We start from the raw sequence: 18,548 nt of genomic DNA on the forward strand, positions 1-18,548 counted from the left end.
AAAAAAAAAAAAAAAACACATGAAAAGAACTTTATTAAGGAAAATTCCAATTAAAACAAGTAATTATAATTTTGTACCCACAAATTGGCAAAAATGTAAAAGTCTGGTATACCAAGTGTTGGTGACAATGTGTAATGACTAGAATTTTTATACACTATTGTGAAAGTGTAAATTACTATCTTCTTGAAAAACAACTTTAGCAGTATCTTGTAAAGTTAAATATGCATATACCCTATGATCCAGCACTTCCACTCCTAGGTATATACTAGAGAAACTTCCACCCTGTATATATAAATCTTAAAATTTATAGGTCCTTCTGTCTTTTTCTCTTGGGAAAAAAAAATTAGCTGAGTTGTTTGTCCTGCAGTCCTAGTCTCTCTTGAGCCCACCTCAATCAGAGTTTCATCCCCAGAACTCCATCAAAAATGTTCTTGTCAGGCCGGGCATTACAGGTGGCTCACACCTGTAATCTCAGCACTTTAGGATGCTGAAGCAGGAGGAACACTTGAGCCCAGGAGTTCAAGACCAGCCTGGGCAACACAGTGAGAGAGAGAGGGAATGGTAACACATTTTCGATAGTATGTGGAATGCTCTTGGAGTAAGGATGAGGGGGAAGAGACTCAGGACACTTCAGTGGTACCAATAATGTTCTGTTTCTTAGCTGGGGAGTTAGTTCATGGATTTCTATGTTATCATGCATCCTAACTTACATATATGGGTTATATATGTTCTCCTGTATGTATCAACTACTTCAGTTACAAAATGGAACACACACACACACACACACACACACACACACACACCCCCCAAAAAGATCCAAATAGCTATAGGAGGAATTAAAGAATCATGCTCCAAACAAAGGAACAGCACATACAAAGGCCATGGGGTGGGAACAGTTACTGTGTTGGAGGACTTGATCAGTGTGCCTGGAGCACTGTAAGCAAGGGAGACGGTGGTTTGAGACAAATTGGAGAGGTGTGCAGGAACTAGATCTTGAAAGCCCACCGTAAGGAGTTTGGATCTGATTCTAAGTACAGTGGGAAGCTAGTGGAGGATTTAAGCCGGTGAGAGACATGATCAGATTTATGTTTGCTAAAGTTTTTTTGACTGCAGCTTTGGCTGGGTTACATGCCAAAAGTGAGCTTCCCAAAATATGAAAGAACACAGGCAAATTTAAGCTTTCTAGCCGTTCATTTGACCAGAAAATAAGTAATAAAAGTAATAAAAAAAAAAAAAAAGAGGGGGACATATATTTCAGAAAAGAAAACTGCTTCTGATTTCTGTGATTGGGCTATAGGAGTCAATAGAGGAAGCTGGAATACCAACATGGAGACAGTTGTGGTTATTCAGGAAGGTGGCGATGGTGGCTTGGACCAGGGTTATTTTGAAAGAAGAGGAAGTGAGGGAAATGAAGGATTAAAGGATCTCTCCTAGATTTGGCCTGAGCAACTTGGTGAATGGTGGTGCCACTTAACTGAAATAAGGAAAACTGAGTACAGTATAATGAAAAAGGAGTGTTGTAGATGTGTTTGAGGCTTAGAAAGGTGAGCAGGGGTCAGATCATGAAGAACCTTATAAATCTGGCAAAGGGGTTGGGCCTTATAAGCACTGGGGAGCCATTTGCTTTAAAGGTGCTTTCAAAAGCTTTATGCTGAGGAGTGCCATGGTCAGATTTGCTTCCCAAAGATCACTCTGGTAGCCAGTGTAGAGAAATCCAGTGCAGAGAGGGTAACGTTGGAGCAAGAGAGCCCAGTGAGGCTCCTGAGATATTTCCTGACACCAGATTGTGAGGCCTGAATTAAGCTGGTGACAGCAGAGATGGGGGGCACAGATATGAAATATATCAGGAAGTAAAATCAGTAGGAATCAGTAACTGCTGAAATATTATAGGGAGAAAGGAATGGGGGTGGCGTGTAGTCAAAGATGGTGGTTGGCACTGATGGGCCATTCCACCTCCCTTTTGCTCCAGATGTATAACATAAACCGGTCAACAGATACCAAGGAAGCAGCAGCCATCGAGGCCAGAAGAAATCGAGAAAAAGAGCGACAAAACCGATTCTTCAATGTGCGGAACCGAGTCATAGGGGTGAGTGGGTAGTAGGGACTGTTGCTCGGGATCAGGGCCACCTCACTCTTACACCTGGAGAGGAATGTGTAGCAGTGCCCATGATAGCCCTTCCCCTGATTCAAGCAGGCCCCTAGGGTGAGAAAGGAAGGAAAGGGAGAGAAGGCACCCACCCCTACAGGCCTGGAAAGAGCTTGGGAAGAAGGATGGGTCAGTGCAGGGGAAGAGACTAGGGGAGACGGCTGACCCTTCTCCAGTCAGCTCTGGGCCATGTGACCTGGTTCTTGGGACAGGCAACATGGAGCTAAAAGAGGCCTAAAGAATATTTGGAGTCCGGGTGCAGTGGCTCACACCTGTAATCCCAGCACTTTGGGAGGCTGAGGCGAGCAGATCACATGAGGTCAGGAGTTTGAGACCAGCCTGGCCAACATGGTGAAACCCTGTATCTACTGAAAATACAAAAATTAGCTGGGCGTGGTGGTGCATGCCTGTAATCCCAGCTACTTGGGAGGCTGAGGCACAAGAATCACTTGAATCCAGGAGGAGGAGGTTGCAGTGAGCCGAGATCACAACGTTGCACTCCAGCCTGAGCAGCAGAGTGAGACCCTGTCTCAAAATTACTGCATATACCTAAACTATCTCTGCAAGGCTATGTTAAGAAACTGTTAACCAGGCTGAGAGACAGAGATGGGAGGGACACTTACTCCTCACTAAACTGTATTCCTTTTTGTATGATTTTGAAATGTGATAAATGAATTATAATCAAAATAAAGAGAAAATATTGATAGTTTAAGAAACAATGGCCGGGCGCGGTGGCTCAAGCCTGTAATCCCAGCACTTTGGGAGGCCGAGACGGGCGGATCATGAGGTCAGGAGCTCGAGACCATCCTGGCTAACACGGTGAAACCCCGTCTCTACTAAAAATACAAGAAAATTAGCCGGGCGAGGTGGCGGGCGCCTGTAGTCCCAGCTACTCGGGAGGCTGAGGCAGGAGAATGGCGTGAACCTGGGGGGGCGGAGCTTGCAGTGAGCCGAGATCGCGCCACTGCACTCCAGCCTGGGGCACAGAGCAAGACTCCGTCTCAAAAAAAAAAAAAAAAAAAGAAACAAAAGATTGTTAGGTGAGTGGATAGAGGGGGGATGCAGCATGGTATTCTGGAAAAGACCCCGTAACTATTTAAGGCCAGGTCTGCTGACTGTTGTGTGTGTAGCTTTGGATAAATCACCTATCTTCTCTGAGCCCCAGGCTCCTTTTCTGTAAAATGAGGCTGAAGGAAGTCAGGTGGGTATTAACACACAGTGGCAGCTTTGAAAACCAGTTCATAGTGCCTGCCTTAAGAAATTGGCTACAGTATTAGCGGTCTGATTGAGATCCAGCTGACAAGCTGACAAGCATTTCCTCGGGGCCTGTTCTGTGCCTAGCACTGTGTTGGGCAGTGGGGATACAGAAATGGCTAAGGCCCTGAAAGGGCTCACAGTCTGGTGGAGGAGAGAATACAGAGAGGCGAACTTCAATATAATGTAGACAGTGGGTTCTAGATTCTATGGGAGTAGAACCTACCTGAGGGGTCAGGAAGGTGAAGGCTGAGCTGGTCTCGAAGGATGAATTGGGATTTGTGTAAAGAAGGGAGGAAAATGTTTCAAGTGGAGGGAGCAGCTTGAGCAAAGGCTATTGGTTCAAAACAGCCTAAGATATTCAGGGAACTGTAAGCACAGCTCAGAAGGGTAAGGTGGGACAGGGGAAGAGGGTACTAAGAGATGAGGCCAGAGAAGGAAGCAGAGGCTAGACCATGGAGAGGCTTGCAAACCATGCTCAGGAGCTAGAACTTTATCCAGTAGGTACTGGGGAGCTACAGGAGGATTCTGAAACAGGTAAGTTCTAAGAAGTTTGTGGTAGGACATTGAAGGCCCCCTGCTGGGCCCCTACTCTGATTGTGCTCCTTTCTTTGGGATCAGGTGGATGTCCAGGCCCTGAACAACCAGGTGGGAGACCGAAAGCGTCGGGAAGCAGCAGAAAGAAGCAAGGAGGCAGCTTATGGTAAAAGCCCAAAGCCAGGGGCCAGACAAGGGTGTAAAGAAAGAGCTCGACTGGGCTGAGGTAGGGCAGTTCTGCCTCTGAGTGTGGCCTGAGGCCCTGGGGTGGTGGGACAAACCGGATGGACCTTGAGAGTAGAGGCCATGCTAAGTGGACTCTGTCCCTCCTGGGGTATCTTCTCCATATCCTTGCTCACCACCCCCAGGTACCAGCCAGGTGCAGTATGATGTGGTAGTCCAGATGTTAGAGAAGGAAGAGGCAGATCGAACACGTCGGCTGGCCAAGAAAGTCCAGGAGTTTCGGGAGCAGAAGCAGCAGCTCAAGAACGGGCGTGAATTTAGTCTTTGGGATCCAGACCAAGTCTGGAAGGGGCTTCCAACCTATCTTAGTTACAGTAATACCTATCCTGGTCCAGCCAGCCTGCAGTACTTCTCTGGGGAAGACCTAGACAGGGCCACACGGCTGAGAATGCAGCAGGGGCAGTTCAGGTACAACTTGGAAAGGCAGCAGCAGGAGCAACAGCAAGCCAAGGTTGATGAGAATTGTGCAGGTAAGCAGCCCGACCCTCCAGACTCCGAGACCTGAGGCCTAGTGGGGATCTGTCCTAAGCTGAGTACAGCACCCAGGGGACCAGAACTGTGTGGGGAGGTCCAATTATCCATAGGGTTGGTGCTGAAATGTTAGGTTGTGCAGACCCCAACCTCCCTGACTTCCTTCAGTAACTGACAGTGTAGCATTGTTCTTGATTAGTTTGGCACTCTTACCTGGAGACAGATCTAATGGCTCTGCCGCTTACTAGCTGGTTTGGGCAAATGGATTTTCCCTTCTGTGCTTCAGTTTCTTCATCTTTAAAATGAGAATAATAATCTATAACACATAGAGTAGCTACTATTATGATATTATCTGTGGCCACATCCTTTTCTTCCATTAGAAGAAGCCCTTCAAGGGTAAGGACCATGTCTTAACCTGCTTGCACTGTTCACCCTTCACATCTACCCTGTTACAGCACTCTGTTCTGTTGGACTACTTTTTAGTTGTAGCTAATTGTTAAAGTATTTGTTTAATATCTGTCTTCTCCCTAAAATGTCCGACTACTGAAGATGAACCATCTCTTTCATGTCTACCCATCTCCCATACAGTGTCTGACAGGTCTTAGGAACAGCAAGGAGCTCAGTGTGGCTGAAGCAGAAACAAATTGTCAGTACCTTTGCTCATGCCATGCCCTCAGCCTGGAATGCCCTTTGCTCTTTTAGCCTGTATACAAAATGTATTTCAAGGATCACCTCTTCCTGGAAACCTTCCTCTTTTCCACCACCCAAAATCCTCTTAATACCCTGTGTACATCCCTGCCATTGCTCTTGCCAGATTGTGGTCTATCTAGTTTGATCAGGGAGTTATCTGAGGATAGGATTTAATTCAATGGTATCATTAGAACCCAACACATGGCCCTTAGACTGAGATTCAGAGATATGAAATGATTTACCCAAAATCACACAGCTCAGAAGCAACAGAGCTGACATTGGGACCCAGGTCCATTGGAGGCATCTTTTAGTTATGCACTTGAGAAATCCTTGTTGCTGCACCTTGGCTGTTCCTAGCCAAGGGATGTGGAAGTAGTTCCTTCCACATCCCTACAACTCAGACACTACCCCCCTCCTAAACATTTGTACACACACAAACACAAAACTTGCTGAACAAATGGCTGGATGAGTGAAACAGGAATGGAGCAAGCCAGTACAGTACCCCGGCCATATTTCTCTGTGTAGATGCGCTCAGTAACCAGCTGCGCCTCGCCATGGACGCGCAGGCCACCCATCTGGCCAGGCTGGAGGAGTCCTGTCGTGCGGCCATGATGTGTGCCATGGCCAACGCCAACAAAGCGCAGGTATGGCCTGAGCCATCCAGTACCCTGGGCTCTCCCCAACTGCTGAACAAAGTCCTGGGGAACCTTAGCCACATTCTTCCTCTTATATCCCCTCTTCAATCAGCATCAGCCCTCTCATCTGAGTACTCCCCTTTCACCAAAGGCCCCTCTTAGGGTACAAGTCACCTCTCCCCACCTCCAGAAGCAGGATGACTTGAGAACAGAACATTGCCCTCTCATCCTCCGCTTCGCAGTCTAAAGGTTTCCTGAAGGCAGAGAAGTTCCCTGCCCATTATCCCCAACACATACGTTAGGGGCATTGAAAGGCCATGTAGTATGTGTTCTTTCTTTCCTTGAGATGGAGGAGTAGGGCCATGTTCCCCCCTCCCCTGTGACAGAGTTCCTTGAGGTTGGGCACCCAAATGTTTGCATTTGGGGGCTCCACCAGGCAGCTGTGCAGGCTAGGCGTCAGCGCTGTGAGCGTCAGCGTGAACAGAAGGCCAACCTTGCGGAGATCCGGCACCAGAGCAAAAGTGACCTACTGACTGAAAACCCCCAGGTCGCCCAACACCGTACGGCTCCCCACCGGGTCCTGCCCTATTGCTGGAAGGGCATGACTTCAGAGCAGCGAGCTGCCATCAGGAAAGAGCAGGAAGTACAACGCTCTAAGAAGGAAGCTCACCGTCAGGCTGAGAAAACACTGGATACTGAATGGAAAAGCCAGACCATGAGTTCAGCCCAGGCATTGCTGGAGCTAGAAGAGCAGGAGAGGGAATTGTGTGCTGTATTTCAAAGGGGTCTAGGCTCCTTCAACCAGCAGCTGGCTAATGAGCAAAAAGCCCAGTGAGTTCTAGGTGGTGGTGGTGGCGATAAATGCCAAGGGAGGGAGAAGAGGGATGGTGAGGAACCAGGGAGAGAGGGAAAGCATGTCAGCTGAGATCTCTGGACTTCTTTCACAGGCAGGATTACCTGAATTCAGTAATCTATACCAATCAACCTACAGCCCAGTATCACCGGCAGTTTAACACCAGCAGCCGCTAAGTTCAGGATGTTTATCTCTTCTCCTTCATCAAGCTCACAGGCGGTTAGGAGTCAAAGAGAAAAATGCTGCATACTCCCACCTTCTAACCTAGGTAATAAAGTTCTTCACTCAAAATCAAGTCCACGTGTTGTAACAGGACACAAAAAGTATTATGAAGGTATTGCCTTTCCCACCCCACCCTGGAGCTCTGAGCATCCAACCCTGTCACAGCCTTCACATTTCTTCCCCATGCCAGGCCCCCTAGCACACAACACTGCCTACACTCTATGAGAAAAAGAGACTTTATTAGGCACAAAGGACAACTAGTAGGCAGTTACAAAATGGCTACTGGGCTTCCTCCCAAGCTGGAGAGTAGTACCCCAGGGGAAGGAAGGGCAGAGGAGCGTGTGTTTTCTCTGCCTTCTCCCTTCAAGGCTGCATACGAATGGCCCCATCCAGCCGGATGACCTCTCCATTGAGGAATGGGTTCTCGATGATGGCCTGTACCAGGTGAGCATACTCAGCAGGGTCACCCAGTCGGCTAGGGAAGGGCACTTGGCTGGCCAAGAAGTTGCGCACTTTCTCTGGGAGGCTGGTCAGCAGTGGGGTTCCAAACAGACCTAAACAATATAGCCAAATTCAGAGACTCACCCTTGCTTTCATATTTACCTCGTTCTTCCTCACTTTAGCCCTACTTCTTGGTGCTTCCCTGGGGCCCAAAGATAAAAGGCTGCTGCTGCTTAGGTGGTGAATACCTTCTCCTCTCAACTGTCCATGGATCCCACCCAATCCCAGGTGTGACGGAGAGAGGGGATATGTCTACCTGGAGCAATGGTCATCACCCGGATGCCTATGGGAGCCAGATCCCGAGCAATGGGCAGTGTCATGCCCACTATTCCCCCCTTGGAAGCAGAGTACGCAGCTTGTCCAACCTGGAGAAAGAGTAGAGGTCATAGGTGGGAGGGCCCCAACAAGTCACTTAGGAGGAATAAGTCTTGCCCCTGCCCACACACCTGACCCTCGAAGGCAGCCACACTGGCGGTGTTGATGATGACCCCACGTTGGCCTCCCTGGTCTGGTTCATTCTGGCCCATCTCACCAGCCACCAGGCGGATCACATTGAAGGTGCCCATGAGATTCACCTGTAGGACAGGTAGAGACATAGTATAGGACCTGAGGCAGAAGAAGCCTTTGTCCCCTAAAAACTTTGGGGTCCTCCACAGCCAGACACCTCTTACTCCCACTATCCCTGGAGAACTTCCAAGGCCTTACATTAAGAACTCGCTGGAAGTCTTCCAAGGTATGGGCCTGGTTCTTCTTTAAGTTGTATGTCTTGATAGCCACCGCGATGCCGGCACAGTTGACAGCTACATCCACACGGCCAAACTTTTCTTTTGCTAGAGCCAGAGCTGTTTGCACATCCTTCTCAGAGGTCACCTTCAAAGGGAGAAGTGGAGAAGGTATTCATCTCCCAGCACACACTCTCACCACTAAACTTGAGGGAGGGCAGGGCAGGGCATGCCCAGTACTTGGGTGAGAAGAGATTTGTGAGAAGGGATAGGCCAAGAGAAAAGGTTGTAAAACTTGAGAGAGAGGCTGGGTGCAGTGGCTCATGCCTGTAATCTCAGCACTGGGAGGCCAAGGCGGGTGGATCACTTGAGATCAGGAGTTTGAGACCAGCCTGGCCAATGTGGTGAAACCCCGTCTCTACTAAAAATACAAAATTAGCCGGCATAGTGACACATGCCTGTAATCCCAGCTACTTGGAAGGCTGAGGCAGAAGAATTGCTTGAACCCAGGAGGCAGAGGTTGCAGTGAGCCGAGATCGTGCCATTGCACTCCAGCCTGGGCAACAGTGAGACTCTGTCTCAAAAAAAAAAAAAAAAAAAAAAAAATTGAGAGAGTAGGTCAAAGGTGAAAATGTTAGGTAATGTAGAGCAATGTTGCAAAACATTTTTCAAATCAATACCCTCTTGATAAATTCACATGCTCCTGAAGATTCTTAACTGCTGTGGATCAGAGCACTAATACAACCCTGTTGTGAGGCCGTGTGCAGTGGCTCACACCTGTAATCCCAGTACTTTGGGATGCCAAGGCAGGCAGATCACCTGAGATCAGCAGTTCAAGACCAGCCTGGCCAACATGGTGAAACCCCATCTCTTCTAAAAATACAAAAAAAACTTAGCTGGGCGTGGTGGCGGGTGCCTGTAATCCCAGCTACTTGGGAGGTTGAGGCAGGAAAATCGCTTGAACTCAGAAGGTGGAGGTTGCAAGGAGCTGAGATTGTGCCACTGCATTCTAGCCTGGGCGACACAGCGAGACTCCATCTCAAAAATAAAAATAACCCTGTTGTGAGAATTATTGATAGGAAGATAAACTAGCTTTTTTGTAACCTTACCTGCTAAGATGATTCATCAAGTTTTACTTTCTGTAGTTTGTTTCATGAAAACAAGTTTTTTGACTTTGTAAATATAAAATTACAAGGCACAATATGCATTTTCAAATCATACATAACTCCTCCAGGAGATTGTTATGTCCAATCCCCATCCCCATTGTTGTGAATCCCAGCTTTAGAGAATCCTTATCACAGGTGGTCTCACAGTGCTTGAAGGCTCAGGCCAAAAGAGACAAGGAGATGGGTCCACCGGCCCCATAGAGCAGACCCTTATGGGAGGGACCCCCACAGGTTCCCAGGCCGGTATTGGTGACCTCATGCACACCCTGGGAAAGGAGAGGTGACCCCACTTACGTCAGCTGGGGCGAAAACGCAGTTGTTTCCTAACTTCTTGGCCTGGGCCTCCCCACCCGAGTTGGGCAGGTCCAGAAGCACAGCGGAGGCTCCCTGCCCCACCAGTCGCTCCGCCGTGACCAGGCCCAGGCCCGAGGCTCCTCCGGTTATTACCGCCACCAGGCCCTGTCAAAAGCGACACGGTCAGGGTCAGCTGTTACATTGACCATACCATCCCCACGCTGTCACCTGCCTGTTCTCCAGCCTTCTGAGGAGAAGGGGGGAGGGGAGCGGTAGTGGTCACCCCTGCGGGTAAACCAGGTGTGCCGCTTCTCCTCACCGTTGGGACCTCGGGGGCAGGGGGAATCTCATCCCCAGACAGCCCGTCCCGTGACCCTAGATAGATAGATAGATAGATAGATAGATAGATAGATAGATAGATACATAGATACATAGATAGATAGATAGATAGATAGATAGATAGATAGATAGATAGGTGAGCCGCGGAGTGTTTACTTTCACCTCCTGAGCCCAACGGCCACAATACCAGGCCTACATAAGCATCACCCTTTCCCCCGAAACCGATCTCTTTCTCCTAGTTTCACGGCCGCGCTGACCCGGCCCGTAAAGGAAGGCAAGCAACAGAGGCAAAGAACCTACCTTCACGCTCCGACACGCTGCTGCCATCTTGTCGCTGGCCACTCCACCGGATGGGGGCGCAGGCGCTCGCTGATTGGCCGAGGCGAAGCGGCGGAAGGGGCGGTTGCGATGGAGCGGGGCGTCTGCCGCTGCCGCGTGAGACGTGGGGGCGTGGCCTGGTACCTTAGTACCTTGGTCAGAGGGCGAATTCCTCCTGCTAAGGTATCCCCAGAGAGTTATTTCAGCTGGGGAAAGAGACCAATAGCAGCAGTACAATACCACAACACCCCTCGCCCTACTCTCTAGGTGACCTTTTGGCAAGTGGCCCGCTCCGCGTGGGGGAAGAGGGGTGGATATTGAGAACGGGTGCCTTTCTCCTCTGAAAAAGCCTGCCTTCGAGTATGAATGTATTTGAGACTCCTATATGCTAGACTGTGTGCGGGGCACCTGAGATACCCAGAGGAATAATAAAAGATTCATGCCTTCCAGGAGGGTACAGTCCAGTTGGAGAAAGAGAATTACAGTACAGACACAGACGAATGGACGGAACCAGATTCTGGGACATTCAGACAAGGAGATCCAAAGATGAGGAATCTGAGTTACAGAGAGAGAGCCATGTAAAGAGAAATATGTTGAGGCCGAGATAGATAGGAAGAGAGATGCCAGATAGGATCACAGAGAGATGAATGTGGAGAGCCGCTAAGAGAGACGCTTGGAGACAGACATTCTAGGACAGCTGCTGAGAAGCACAAACCTAAAGAGGCAAAAACATCTTTCATCAGTTCAGGCGTTGCTACTGTCCTCTATCTTTGTCTAATTTATTTTAAGTCCAAAAGCCCAGATCACACACTGCAGATTGGACTTCAACCGGAGACTATTATTTAAGACCCAGGTCTTGGTCATCCTAGAACATCTTTCAGCCAGCTACCAGAAGCTATGTCATTAGAGTCTTGAGCCCCAGATATCTAATCTGTCTTCCTTCTATACTTTTCCTCAAACCAAGGTCTTGAGGCCATAAATCTTAGCCTACCATTTCAGCCTCATAACTGCTTTATGTTTTCTCTATCTGAAATATCTCCCCCCACCTGCTTTCTCACCCAGGAAGATTCCCCTCCAGGCCTTCTAGTTGTTGACAGCCACCACACTCATAATCACTATGCAGTATTTACCAAAGGGTTTAGCACACCGGACTCACAATTTTCCTATCTACATGAAGTACTTCCATCAATTTATAGCACTCTTCATCCAGCCTAATATGCTGTAGCCACAGTGGCCTCCTTTGTGTTCATCTTTGCATTAGCTGCTCCCTCTGCTTGGAATGCTCTCCCCTGATCTTTGTATGACTGCCTTTATTTTTTTTTTCATTCAGAACTAAGCTTAAATATCACCTTCCCAGAGGGGTCCTCCCTAAATATTCAAACTGTAGCCACCTAGACACTATCCCATTGCATATTTGAATTCTCTTCATAGCACTTGCATATCCATAATCCATTTTCCAGCCTTAGGGCCAGATGTGCTGTGGAATTCAGAGTTTTTTTCAGTTTGAGAAAGGAAGACATGTAACTGATATTACATAACTCTTTAAAAAAACTAGTCAAACATAACTCTTTATATAGTCTATATTATATATTTATTGAGAAAGGCCTGGAGCATGGTAATGAATCATTAATATTTCTGAAGTGAAAGATATGAAAATTCACACCAAGTGTGAATAAAGACTATAAATAGCCTCACACTACTGCAGGTCAGGTTTTGTCACCTATTGAGTTTGGGCTCCAAAGTATGAAAAAACAACCTTACGCTTTCAGAACTTTTGGCATTGCAGGATTGTGCCTACAGGCTTGTGAGCCTGCACGCTCCTCTAACCTGGCCTTGTTTGTGTAGTTCTCCCCCTGCTGGAAGGTAAGCCCCATGGCACCAGGGGCTTGTTCAGCTGGTTCACCCAATGCCAAGAACACTGCTTGGCGTGTAGAAGACACTTAAAACAAATGTGTTAAATAAATGAATTAATGAATTAACCTTGGAAGAATTTCCAGGCCCAGTTTCATGATTCTTTCACCTGCCCAACTCCGGAAGCCTTCACCTCCTCTCTAACCACACGTCCAGGCCACATTATTGCACTTGTCATTCCCTGGAATAACCTCCTGCCCTCCCCAGCATCTACACACCATCTTTTCTCTCTCTGACCATGTTCTCAAGTTGTCTTGGATCTCTTCCCCTCTACCACTTTTATTTATTTATTTATTTATTTATTTTTATTTTATTTTATTTTTTTTTTGAGATGTAGTCTCACTCTGCTGCCCAGGCTGGAGTGCAGTGGCGCATCTTGGCTCACTGCAACCTCCACCTCCCGGGTTCAAGCGATTCTCCTGCCTCAGCCTCCAGAGTAGCTGAGATTACAGGCATGGACCACCACCCCCGGCTAATTTTTGTATTTTTAATAGAGACGGTATTTTACCATGTTGGCCAGTCTGGTCTCGATCTCCTGACCTCAGGTGATCCGCCCTGCCTCGGCCTCCCAAAGTGCTGGGATTACAGGCATGAGCCATCGCACCCAGCCTCAGCTCTATTATTTACTAGCCGAACGACCCTGGATAAGTTACTTAACAGATGTGCCTCAGTTTCCTCTTCTGTAAAATGAGTATAATCAAATGACTATTCGTAGAGTTGTTAGGAATAAATGAGTTAACAACTATATATTTTAAAAGGTATTGGAACAGTGCTTGGTCTTTAGCAAGAGCTATATAAATGTTAGCTATGGTTACTCTTCAGAGCAGTGTTTCTCATCCTTTTCTATGCTATGGACACCTGTGGCAGTTTGGCGAAGTCTGAGGAATCCCTTCCCAGAATAATGCATGAGTCTTATAAGTAGGATTACAAAAGAAACCAATCATATTGGGGTACAATTTTCAAAATAATAAGAAACACATCTGTAATGTAGTTAATATATGTACTTCTTTATTAACACATTAAATAGCAAGCTCTATCAACAGGTCTAGTGACGACCATGATTTTTGAAATAGTGATGTTATTTTGAGAGATATGCAACAACCATAATAATGAAAATCTGATCTCTCTTAGTGTCAAAGTCACAGATGCTAGTATTACTGCAGTTTGTTACCCACATCCCCTAGAAAGATATGCTATATTTCTGTTAGCAATAGTGAAAATAATGATGCAATTTCCCCTCTATCCAAGTCCATGGGCTCTTTGAATTCTATTCACTGACTCCTCAGGGGTCTTTGGATTGTGGGTTAAGAACTGTGTTTAGAGAGAGCGCTCTGAACTTCTTTTCGTTCTGAGGGCTGCACAATTAAAATAACTGTTTTTAGAGCAAATGGAAGCCATTAGTGAATACTTCTCTCTTGCCACCTCCAAAATTGTCTCCCACCCACACCATCCTTTCCTCGGGTCTCAGAGAAGTCCTGTTTAGGGCTCACCCTTCCACTGGGTTTTGTGTCCCAGCCCCTCCCACTTTCTTGGGGATTTCTGCCATTGAGCATCCTCTCTCTTGATTGCATGCACCTCTGTCTCAAAACAATTAGAAAATAGGGAATAGGGGCTGAGTGCAGTGGTTTACACCTGTAATCCTAACATTTTGGGAGGCTGAAGCAGGAGGATGTCTTGAGCCCAGGAGTTTGAGACCAGCCTGGGCAACATAGCAAGACCCTGTCTCCACACACACACACACACACACACACACACACACAAATAGGGAATAAAGTGATGTCAACCTTTACATGCACATACTCAACAGTTTGGATGCATATCTCATGCGAACCTGAGGGCCAGAGGTGCGCAAAGGGGCCCAACAAGGACACCAGAACAAGCAACACGCAGCATTGTGTCAAATTAGCCCTTCCAGGGAACAGAGAAAAACAAAGGTGGTCTTTACTCCTGGGTGGTCTTCACTCCTGGGAGAGAAAAACCACAAGATAACCCATTTAACTCTTGTGGACACCTGCTGTTACCTCTGCAAAGACAGAGCTGCACTGGTTCCAGCTGGCTCTGAGGTGACATTGACAAATATAAAGAATCTCAATTACATCGTCATTTGTGTGAGGGGAAAAAAAGAACCCCAAGTGATGATTATACAGAGCCTGTCATTTCTGAGTGAACAGGGGCACAATCTGAATGATTGGTTTAAACGCTGAAGGACTGCAGGGGACGTGAAAATTACTGTGGCGAGCGTTTGAGAGGATACTGAGGACGCATGTTGGCTGAGTGTTTGCTACTTGAATAAATGGGGCTGATGGCTGAATGAGCCTGAAGGATGACAGCCTCAGGTTATGATGACTTTACTGTTGCCTAAATCAACTGCCACTTTTCAGGCCTTGTGTAATCAGACCTTTCTAGATGCATTTGACATATTCATCACTCGCTCTTCCTAGAAACTCCCACTTGGCTTCCAGGAAGCCTGATTCTCCTGGTTTCTCATACTCCCCTGATGCATGAGTCTTATAAGTAGGATTACAAAAGAAACCAATTATATTGGGGTACAATTTTCAAAATAATAAGAAACGCATTTGTAATGTAGTTAATATATGTGCTTCTTTATTGACACATTAAATAGCAAGCTCTATCAACAGGTCTAGTGATGACCATGATTTTTGAAATAGTGATGTTATTTTGAGAGATATGCAACAACCATAATAATGAAAATCTGATCTCTCTTAGTGTCAAAGTCTTTTGTCTCCTCCCTGGGTTCTTTTTCTTCTGCCCCCTCTCTGGGGAGCTTATCCATCTCCTGGTTTCAATACTCCCTCTCTGCTGAGGACTTCCCAGTCTCTACTTTGAGCTCATCTTCTCCACTGAACTTCAGAATCATATAGCAAATAATTTGCTGGCCCTCTACACCAGATGTCCTAAATTAAACTCAATCATTGCCCCCTAAAACTGCTGTATCTCAATTGGTTGCCGTACTAACTTCCTAGATACCCAAGCCAGATCCTGGGACTCACGCCCTCTTCACCCCATCTAAGCAACTGCCAAGTCCTGCTGATTTAACTCCTACATACTTTTTGAATCTGGCACCTCCTCCCTCCTACTTTCCTATTATCACCATCCAAAATCTCTTGCCTGTACAATTGCAACTGGTCAGACTCCACTGTTGTTGCTCTTAAAAGGATCATCCAAGAAACCAGCAGAAGCCTCTTCCTAAAACCCAATTTTTATTGTTATCACTTGCTTTCAAACTCCTTTAGTGCCCCCTCTTCACTTGTTTTTTTTTTTTTTTTTTGCGGGGTGGGGAGTCTTCCTCTGTCGTCCAGGCAGGAGTGCAGTGGCAAAATCTCCACTCACTGCAGCCTCCACCTCCAGGGTTCAAGCGATTCTCATACCTCAGCCTCTGGAGTAGCTGGGACTACAGGCGCCCACGACCACACCCGGCTAATTTTTGTAAATTTAGTAGAGACAGGGTTTCACCATGTTGGCCAGGCTGGTTTCGAACTCCTGACCTCAAGTGATCTGCCCACCTCGGCCTCCCAAAGTGCTGAAATTACAGGCGTGAGCCACCACGCCCGGCCTCCACCTCCTCACTTTTAAGGCTTTCCATAATCCAATGGCTGCTGGCTAACTTTGGCCTCTATAACATGATACTTTCCAGTAACAACACACTACTTGATACCCCCACAGTAGTGTTGCCAGATGAGGTATAGGATGCTCAGTAATTAAATTTGAATTTCAGATAAACAATGAATTTTTTTTTTTTTTTTGAGACAGAATCCCGCTCTGTCACTCAGGCTGGAGTGCAGTGGCATGATCTCAGCTCACTGCAACCTTCTCCTCCTGGATTCAAGCAATTCTCCTGCCTCAGCCTTCCTAGTAGCTGGGACTACAGGTGCCCACCACCACACTCGGCTAATTTTTGTATTTTTAGTAGAAACAGAGTTTCATCATGTTGGTCAGGCTGGTCTCGAACTGTTGACCTCAGATGATCCACCCACCTCGGCCTCCCAAAGTACTGGGATTACAGGTATGAGCCACTGCGCCCGGCCGAATAATTTTTTGTGTAAGTAATCCCATGCAATCTTTGGGACATGCTTATATTGTAAAACTATTTGTTATTTATCTGAAATTCAGACTTGTGGGCACCCTGTATTTTTATTTGCTAAATGTGGCAATCCTACCCCACAGATAACCCCCAGGATGGTGAGATGCCCTTTCTGAGGGTCCCACAGCTCTGAACCAACACTTACCCACCTGAGAGACTGGGGATCTATTCTGATCTCTGTATCCTTGCTATGCAACACAGAGAGGCTGGCATAGAACAGATGGCAGTGTTTGCTGAGTGAATGAATGCATATGTGTGACACAGCAATAAACCTGTATTTTCCGGTGGAATCAGTAAGTGTTGTGATCAGTATACAGTGTCAGTTCCGCTTGTATCCACCTTCCCTTCACAGTCTTGGAAAAATCACCTCATGGTTTACACATCCCCCCAGGCAGGTGAGCTAGAAAGCCAGGAGTCATCTGTGGACTTAGGGAAGCCAGTATAGGACCAGTTGGGTTTTCTGTTTTTTATTCGGAGTGGGGAGAAACGGGAGGGAGACGACCATCTTCTGGCGATATGAAAGTCGAGAAAGGCAAACAGGAGGGGAGCAAGAGAGGAAAAGAAGAGGATGTGAAAAGCCCGAAGGAAGGCAGGAGAGCAAGCAGGTAGAAATGAAGGCGAGGAAGCGGGAGCCAGCTGGCACCACAGCGAGGAGTGACAGCCGCCGCCAGCAGGGGCTGGGTACTGGGAGGAGGGAGGCTCAGGCAAGCCGCGCTGAGCCATTCTTCTCCTTCCCAGACTCCTCAGCATCCATCCTGCTAACCGAGGGCCTCTACCCTGCTTGTCGTCAGAGGCAGACACCCAGGGCTTGGCCCTCTTGGGCTTCCTAGCTCTCCAGCCCAGGAGTTAGACTAGTTTTCCAACTCCCCCAGCCCCAAATCGGGAGGACAATAATCCCTTCCGCTCCGCGCCTGCCAAGGTCGAGTTAGGAAAGACTTGGAACAGAATTAAATGGCATTGGGGAAGATGAGTCAGCCGGGCGGGGCTGCAGCTGCCAGTGAAACCCCTGCCAGTGTGATTGGGCAACAACCAGAAGTAGGGGACCCGCGGGGTGGTGGTGCCATCCCTTAAAGGCAGTTTATGTGATAAGTCTTGATCGCGCACCCACTAAAGGGGCAGCTTTGGGGTCAGCCTCAATTTCCTCCACTGTGAAGTGGGAATATGAATACTTGACTTATCCGAAACGAATCATGTCTCCAAGGTGCCTGGGCTATAAAAAGCGGTCAGTCAGTAGTCACGGTCGTGCTTAGTGCCGTGCCCTCCACCCTAGGCCACTTTCGCCATGTGAGACTGTCCCAAAGGCGTGGGTGTGGGGTGCAGTGGGGAGCCCCTGATCGGGCACGGGCAGAAGACAAGTTCTTTTTTTTCCGCCACTTCCAGGTGAGGAAGAGAAGACGCCTGCTCCGGAACCAAGGGTAGGGTGGCGATGTACTGGCCTCCCCCGCTTTAAGCAAAGTCACCTTAGATTTACCATGTTTGCTATTCACTCATTCATTTTCTATATTAGAGGGACTGCTGATTAAACGGAAGGACTTCACACTAAGACTCCAGTACCAGGCTATACTATAGACCTGACCGAGTGAGCGTAAGAAGATGAGACCCGGGAGAAGAAGGAGGGCGACAGCGGGCACCGAGATCCACAGGTCCAGAGTCTAGCTGCCACCCATACCCAGTGTTTTGGGAGCGGTGCGCGGCATCTGCGCATGCGCTCCCCACCCCTGCCAGGTCCCCAGCGGGGTCAGACGGCTCGCCAGTGGAGGTACTGCCCGCGCATGCGTGTCTTGCTCACACGGCGCTCCCAGTGCGACTGGAGTGTCTCCAGTGGAGCTGGCAGTTGGGAGGCCGGAGGCCCGGCCCATAGCGGGTGGCTGTTAGGAGCTATGGATGAAGGACTTGTGTATGTTGGTGCCCGCTGTCGCCCTCCTTCTCCCGAGGTCTCGTCTTCTCACACTCACTCGGTGTGTGACAGCGACAGGTCACAGAGGGCGGTAACGTGCGGCGCCCCTGGGGCGCTTTCGTTTGGCGCGGAGTAGAGGTGGCCCGGCAGTTGTGGTTGCTCCTTTCGCCTGGACTCACCTGTGTGGTCCCCTGGCGGGGACTAAAAACCAGAAGACGGAGGGGAGTGAATGTGTTTGGCTCGGAGG

At 48.0% G+C, this 18,548-nt stretch overlaps 2 protein-coding genes across 5 annotated transcripts in view; one reads left to right on the top strand and one right to left on the bottom strand.

Moving 5' to 3' along the window:
- RIBC1 (RIB43A domain with coiled-coils 1) overlaps nucleotides 1-7,129 on the top strand; it is a 12,067-nt gene extending 4,938 nt beyond the window's left edge. For 2 of the 3 annotated variants that reach the window (XM_011970360.1, XM_011970361.1), the window contains exons 3-8: nucleotides 1,970-2,086; nucleotides 4,022-4,103; nucleotides 4,306-4,650; nucleotides 5,867-5,985; nucleotides 6,413-6,807; nucleotides 6,924-7,124. In XM_011970360.1, the coding sequence (XP_011825750.1) occupies nucleotides 1,970-2,086; nucleotides 4,022-4,103; nucleotides 4,306-4,650; nucleotides 5,867-5,985; nucleotides 6,413-6,807; nucleotides 6,924-7,005 (1,140 nt within the window). In that variant the 3' untranslated portion in view covers nucleotides 7,006-7,124. Of the gene's footprint in view, nucleotides 1-1,969; nucleotides 2,087-4,021; nucleotides 4,104-4,305; nucleotides 4,651-5,866; nucleotides 5,986-6,412 lie in introns of all 3 variants that reach the window. The other variant, XM_011970362.1, reaches the window with a different exon arrangement.
- A 140-nt stretch (nucleotides 7,130-7,269) lies between these two features.
- On the bottom strand, nucleotides 7,270-10,432 carry HSD17B10 (hydroxysteroid (17-beta) dehydrogenase 10). Of its 2 annotated transcripts, none has more exons than XM_011970365.1 (6): nucleotides 10,374-10,432; nucleotides 9,735-9,899; nucleotides 8,258-8,422; nucleotides 7,999-8,127; nucleotides 7,809-7,917; nucleotides 7,270-7,605 (listed from the first exon to the last, which is right to left on the bottom strand). In XM_011970365.1, exons 1-6 carry the CDS (start codon nucleotides 10,398-10,400, stop codon nucleotides 7,415-7,417), a joined length of 786 nt encoding a protein of 261 aa, XP_011825755.1. In that variant the 5' UTR covers nucleotides 10,401-10,432; the 3' UTR covers nucleotides 7,270-7,414. The 2 variants fall into 2 exon arrangements, with proteins under 2 accessions (XP_011825755.1, XP_011825756.1); XM_011970366.1 differs by having other exon boundaries at nucleotides 7,274-7,605; nucleotides 7,836-7,917.
- Nucleotides 10,433-18,548: the final 8,116 nt, after the last annotated feature.

Source organism: Mandrillus leucophaeus, unplaced genomic scaffold (assembly GCF_000951045.1).
Source record: "Mandrillus leucophaeus isolate KB7577 unplaced genomic scaffold, Mleu.le_1.0 Scaffold946, whole genome shotgun sequence".
Taxonomy (NCBI): Eukaryota; Metazoa; Chordata; class Mammalia; order Primates; family Cercopithecidae; genus Mandrillus; species Mandrillus leucophaeus.